At 39.3% G+C, this 7160-nt stretch overlaps 1 protein-coding gene across 1 annotated transcript in view; it reads right to left on the bottom strand.

Moving 5' to 3' along the window:
* Positions 1-973: 973 nt before the first annotated feature.
* ptprma (protein tyrosine phosphatase receptor type Ma) overlaps positions 974-7160 on the bottom strand; it is a 164199-nt gene continuing 158012 nt past the window's right edge. Inside the window, exons 26-29 of the mRNA XM_030751347.1 lie at positions 5708-5824; positions 4572-4726; positions 3055-3190; positions 974-1096 (exon numbers count right to left, since the gene is read on the bottom strand). Coding sequence (XP_030607207.1) covers positions 995-1096; positions 3055-3190; positions 4572-4726; positions 5708-5824 — 510 coding nt within the window. The 3' untranslated portion in view covers positions 974-994. The remainder of the gene's footprint in view (positions 1097-3054; positions 3191-4571; positions 4727-5707; positions 5825-7160) is intronic.

Below are 7160 nucleotides of genomic sequence, written 5' to 3'. Positions count from 1 at the left end.
GTTCACAGAACGAGGCAGCTGCAGTTTCCCACCTCATGACTCAGTGCTAATTTACCACTTTAAAATTACAGTGATGAACTTAGCAAGATTATCTGAACTGGAATTCAGGCAGCCGGGCTTTAAGTCTGAAATGTTTGACTCTTACATCCATCAGGGCGGCGTTGATGTAATTGGAGCTCTCGCCATCGATGGTGATCAGAAAGGGGAGGCAGCGATCTGGAGGCAGGACGTCCATGCAGCGGTTCTTCTCGTGGTTCCTAGGCAGCAGGGGCGATGCTGCAGTCTTCCACCCGCAGGCGTGGGAGTCACCATATTAAGCGTCTTTGAGATTGAAGCAGAATTACATGGTGTCATACTGACGCAGGAAGGTAGGCACTTGGTTTTGAGTGTGCTATATTATCTCCCAATATGGTAATTAACAATGCAATTCTTTAATCAGTTACATTAGCATAGCTCTGATTCCCCGCTGAAGTGACTGGGATGAAACTTAAAGGGGAGGGGCATCTCATATAACCCTCACTGGTGCAATATGAGATGCGTCACATATTCATACACAGACTGTTGATAACAAAATATGTTAATTATGTGTTATAAATCTTATAATTCTAGGGAAATATATACATAAAATGAAATTTTGTCAATCAAATCCCTCTTTTTTTGCCAGTTCAAAAGGAAACTGAACAGTACATCTGTCTGATGCAGTTAATAAGAAAGCTCTTAAAATTTATAATTTGTGCTCCTTATTAGATGTATTTATCTGCAAATCCCTGGCTAATGTTATCCTTATCTGTTCAAACGTATATCAAGAACTGTGTTGTTTATTTTCAATAAAATTATTTAAAAAAAATACATAAAATATCTTTCATGGAGTCTTGCACTTGCGATAATGCTTCATTAGGAATTTGTACACTCTGTATATCTTATTACATTAGATAACTCCTCACCCTGAACTCCTCTTTAATGGGGCTAGAGTTGGTCTGTGGGTCCAGGCGGTTCATGTCGTAGTAGACGGAGCGGAGCTGACTCGCAGGAATTGGTGGTGTCGCCACAGAGACATGCCTCCAAAAATGGCATCATGGATGAAGACATACTGCTCCTGAAAAAAACAACCATCCTCATTGCGCATCCATCAGACTTCTATGACTTATGACAGAAGGCAAGTTTTACTTACAAAAAAACCCCCAAACCTTATATTTTCACCACCACTATAAGCAGAAATGCATGAGCCAGGATTTCTCTCTGTTTTTGCAAGAAGAACTCAGTGACCTTTTTGTGCCCTTACTGGGAATATTCTTTATCCCCTCGGCAGTTCCTGTGACTAATATTTATCATTGTCATTGTTCAAAGGTTACAATACATATTTTTGCATTTTTTGGTACACAGCTTATTCAATTCTCTTATAACATCCAGAACTGTATGACATTTTCAAAACCTTAAAAATATTTAGAGGTCTAGCAGAAAATATTTTCTTGAAGGATTTGACCTTTTCCATTTTTTTTTTAAGCTCCAATGAAACCTTCATGAACTTAGCAAGGTTAGGATTTCATCATGAATATTGTCATAATCATCACAGGAAGGTTGATGTCTTACATAAAAAAAAAAAAAAAAATAGCACCCACTGTGCTCAATGCCATGCAGGCTGAAAACAGGAAATCGCAACACATTTCCTCCTCCTCACATCAGTCTGTCAAGCAGTGGACATGGCGACACAGCTTGAAGCTTGATGCAAATCTATTCTGAAGTGACATTTCCAGCTGACACTTCCTTGTCACTTTGCACCAAAATCCGCACACATGCACAGGGGTCACTGATTTACAGATTGAAAGCGAAACGTGTTTCCATTTGTTAAGTCTAGTGCAGAACATGAACTGTTGACCCAGAGTTTGACTATCCCGGGCTTCAGTCAGTAGGCCAGTGGTGATATGATTCTCCAACCCAAATCCGCAGATCTTATCCCAGTTCATAAACTATAAACAACAAGACATTTCATTTCCGGGGACAGATTAAACCACGGTAGAATGGTGGTATCTGGCCGCGGGGCTGAGGAGCTGTGCCAACTAGCCTGAACACCTGTGAGGGAAAACAGACACATACACAGAATTTGAAGGTCACTGAACTTGAGGAGAGTGACTCAGGGTGAGCAGCATGCGGTCTCCAGTTGCTCAAATCCCAATTCGGACGTCAGCGATGAAACATTTGCCCATTAAATCCAATGACGCTTGTGATTTAAAGGGAATTACAGTGAAATGATGCATTCAACGAGACTATGGACACCTCCAGATGGCCAGTGTTCAGGAAAGCACAGAGTACTTTGGTTGTCCACATCAGCGTAAAACTACAGGATGAGCCGGGGATGTTTTGAACCGCCAATATGAGCTAAATCCTCTCAGTTACAAAACTCTAAACCCTTTTACGACAGCACGTATTGCTAAGCACTTGAGTTTACCACAGAAATAGTTAGGGTGTGCACTCCGATAAATGCCCTCTGTGAGAACTATGATTAAAATGTAAAGGTGGTGTGAATGTTCAAAATAAAATCCACACGTTTGCTCTAAACATTCAAGCTAAAACAAGTAGGGAACTTAATTAACATAATCTGATGTTAAGCATTATTTGGATTGTTTAATTACATAATGCAATATATCCTTGTTTGTAAAAAAATGTTGCACTTAAGCTGGTACTTGAAAGTGAATGACAGGAAAACATTGAATTACTGTATTATACTGCATTTCAAAAATAATGGGAAAATGCTTAAAAACCTCTTGTGGCTCACCTAAGCTGCAGACTTAATGACTAATAAATGACAGGCCATGATTTATTTGTTCCAAATAAAAAACATGCTTTTAATGACACTGCTTCTGGCTCTGTTTTGAATTCTGAGCATTTGTTCAGGACCAGAGAAGCGAGGCTCAATCTAAGAATTATTTGCAGATTCTAGTTAATCCACTTTTGAGGGCAACATTCTGTCAGGCTGCAATCCCACCGTTCTGTATTTCACTGACGTCTCTGTGGAAAGGCCCAGGTCTACTGAGGCCGCTGTGGAACCAGTCGTACCTCAGTCTGAACCATGTTGACCCTCCGTGAACGCAGCTCCCTCACGCAGTTGTAAATGTCCACCACGCCCTCTCTCTCTGCCATGTCCAGCATGATGTCAATGACGATGAAGCAGCCTGTCCGACCGGCTCCAGCGCTGCAGGCAAATACATAGATGCAGTTTTTATTCATGAGAAGAAGGACCATAGTTTTGGGGGTTTTTTTGAAGGGGGTTAAAGTTTAAAGTAATCTAACTTTTATGAGATGAAATAAGACTAAATGATTTTTCTCTAACAATAAAAAGTTGAGCTCACTAGGGTGTTACATAAACAGCTTTACTTGATCTGTTGCCAACACTAAGAGTGCCCAGAGGTCATTTATGTTTCAAATTGGCTATTTAATGCAGCGATTACCAAGCACCACAGGGAGACCAGCTCAACTAAATTGAAAAAAAATTAAATTACAATTTAATTAAAGAGTTGAGTGGACTTGAACAGGTTAGAGCAGAAAAGCTAACATTAGGTTTAGGTAGCAGACAGTTAACAGGCAGATAATTTAAAAAAAAAATTGCTAACTCAATACGGCATATTAACAGCAGCAACTGTTAGCTAATGATGTGGAAAGACTACTGAAACTTCTACAATTTAGGCTAGCAGTTGAAACAAATTGTTAGCTAAATGAATATTTTAAATAGCTAGCTAAAACTAGCTATTTACAGGGCCAGCAGTTAAACCTGTTTGCAAAAAGGATGGATTAACAGCTGTTATAGCTAACAAATAAATAAATCCATTTATTGGATAAACATAATGGATAATTTCTCAATAATAAATGAAAACATGTTAGTGAAGAGTGGAAGAATAACAGAAATTGTGAGTTTGCTAACTTGCTATTCAAGCTTGTAAATTGGATTTATTTTGAGTCTTCCTTTGTTGCTCTTCATGTCATCGTCTATGGGTGCCCTCTCACAGTGTGCTCTGATTGTTCCTAGTTTCTTCCTAGATTATGTATTTCTGGCTCCGGTCCAGCTCTGTTTATATTTAGTGGATTTTCTCTGTTAGTTCCTGTGAATAAAAGCTGAGTTTGGATTTACTCCTTGTCCTCCAGGTCCTGCATTAGGGTCCTTTTTTGCCTGCCTCACACAGCAGTAGTATTACAGTTTGTGGGTCATGCCAGGTGCAAAATATTGGAAACCACTGTTTTACATTATGTAATGTTATAATTTATTATGTTTTAGCACTTATCTGCATCCCATAATTGTCACAAATGTTCCATAGTCTTGGTTTTAAGATATTCGCCTCATACCACAAAAAGGGTTGGAAAGACCACAACATTACCTATGGGCCATAAGACTTACAAATGTCCAAAATATTGGCTATGAAATGGTATTCAGTTATCTATACAGTATCAGTGTTCTACACTGCGCAGTTATTAGTGTAATAAGCAGTGTATAAAACTATGAAATGATGCAAATAGGTGCGTGATTGAGTTGGAGTTAAAACAAGTATTAATAAGAGTGCTCAGTTTTGGTGCACACCAACCTGCAGTGAACCACCATGGGCCCAGCATTGGTCAGGGTCTTAGACTTGACTCTCCTAATAAACCCCAGAAGGCCCGTGGCGTGATATGGCACACCGTGGTCCGGCCAGCCTGTGAAGTGAAACTGTCGGATCTCCCGGATCTCATGAGCCCCTCTCTGAGAGTCATCATGTTAAACACACAAAGCAAAGAGGATGTGGTGAGAAGTGCACAGATGTATGAAGTCTTTCTAAAAGGAAATACAGGCTGAACTGAATACAGACACATTCTTCATCATGATGGGGGGGGGGTTGTGCAAAGTTTCATTATCTAACAATAAATATGACATTCAAGGCCAGTGTAGCACCTCTGTGTCACACCTATACCTTATGCAATATGTCACATTTATTTTCCGGACACTATGCAACAGTATATTAGTTTATATTATATTAGTATATATGTTTATTCTCTTACTGGACATTGCCTGAAGATTTTATAAAATGCCACAGTACATTGCAACACTTAGAATGTGATTATGCCTTATTAACATATTTAAAAGGAAAATTGAGAGTTAGAAATGATTCCATTAGGTTGGATTGAGAAACCTATTATTTTTTCCTCAACAACATTAGGATTCTCCATAATGTTTAAGGGCTTTAAACTTAAAATATAAAGTGCCCTTAGATATTTCGTTTTGTGAATGGTGCTTTATGAATAAAATTCCATTGGGGTCATGAGCAACATTAAAATGCATTAGATTACTTTGACTACAAGGTCATTTTCTGTGTATATAATCTGAAATGCTTAAGTTATACCGTCTGGAATTTCAATTAATGGTAGCATATCTTATATTATTGAAGTGGTATCTTGCATGTTGTTTGGAAGGAAAAAACTCAATCTATGTGCTGCTTTCAGTCTCTTCATCCATGTGATATGTAGTCTGACAGGGCTGTATGCATTGCTACTTACCAACAAAATACCAATATTATTCATTAATCTTCAAAGAGATGTTTTAAAATATAATCCCTTTGCCATATAGTGCTAGAGAAAGAGTTTACATGTCCTTTCTTTAAACATTCTCTTAGGAAGGCTGCATCTGAAAATTTATAAATGCATGTTCAATTAAAAAAAATAAGTGTTTAAAAGGATAAAAGTGTACCTTCTCTACAGCAAAGGTCCTGATGACGTACTCTGACAGCAGCTCAGTCTCTATCAGTGTCACCTTGATGTCTCTGTAGATCTCCGTATCATCAGGCCAGTACTTACAGCACTTCACCTGAGAGTGACAAAACAGGGTTTTACACATCATCCTCACATGCTATATGTTAACTGCAATCCATTCACATTCACAACGCTCTACTTCACTGCACACGCTCATATTAGAATTTCTGTAAGTTACTAGGCCATCATTTTTTCCAATAAAGGTAATTGTCACATAACATTAGCCCCCATTTGCCACCTGATATTTCAGCTTTTGGAGCATTTCTTTCAAATCAAAATGAGATTTGCTTCATATTAGTTTCGGCCCCCGGTCAAGGATCTGGTGTAAATGGGAATCTTATGTATCGATGGGAGAGTTCATTCGCACATTATTGCTTTTTCATCCTCATGTCGATAATGTGAAAATGAGTCTAAAGGTGGACTGTGCACAAACCTGGAACGGAACAGTATAGGTGCCAGGGTGGTGTGCGATTTCTCCACCTTAAAATTTTGACTAGCGTGGAGAAATAGGACAAAACATAAAAAAAATAAAATTGTGTACACCAATTAAATGAGGAAGATATAATGACAATCCAATATTGATATGAAATAATAAACCCTCAGCTGTTTAAAACAGATTTCCCAACAGAAATCTAAAACACCCCACTGGAAATATTACTTGTATTAGGTATCATAAGAGTGCAAAATTACCCCCTCCCCACTTCCCAATTAAACTGTTGATACAGGGGGAGTAAGGCTGGTAATAGAGATTGAGATCGCGGAGGTATATCAGAGAATGATAATTTTTGATGAGGGATAAATGCAACATCAGCCACAAGTAGATTCAATTTTCATTCCTGGCGTCTATGCACTGATTACGAATGAAATGAGATTTTGGTTTGTGGAATGACACAGACAGAGGGGGACTTTGCGGTCCCTCTCTCTGACACCCCTGATGACTAATCCCTGATGACAATCACAAATCCACCGTCCGCTTCCAGCCAGATTGAATTAGGCAAAAGCCATTACCTTATTAGATCTCTGAATCAGGCGCCTAGTTTGTGGGGGGGAATTAACCTTTGGGCTAAAATATGCCAGCATAGACACAGATGTTCTTCTGTGTGGGCACACTTATGAGCATGTGACCGAGCATGCACAGGTCTTAAACTTCTTCACTCATATAGAGTGTATAGAAGAGAAGCACATGGCGCATCACCTCATCTCACACACATCAGCACACTGACTTCCAAACCAAATCTGTCGTACATTAAAGTGTGCCGAGCACCGCCCCTGTGTGTAAAACCAGTGGGACAGAGGCTGCGTGTGCTTGCCTGTGTGTGTGTGTGCCAGGATTTCCCAGAGTTCATAAGCGACTATGCCGAGCAGATGGCCCACTGTGATATGGCGGAGTG

The sequence above is a fragment of the Archocentrus centrarchus genome, chromosome 17, assembly GCF_007364275.1.
Source record: "Archocentrus centrarchus isolate MPI-CPG fArcCen1 chromosome 17, fArcCen1, whole genome shotgun sequence".
In the NCBI taxonomy this organism is placed as follows: domain Eukaryota; kingdom Metazoa; phylum Chordata; class Actinopteri; order Cichliformes; family Cichlidae; genus Archocentrus; species Archocentrus centrarchus.
This window is presented reverse-complemented; position numbering and strand designations above follow the sequence as displayed.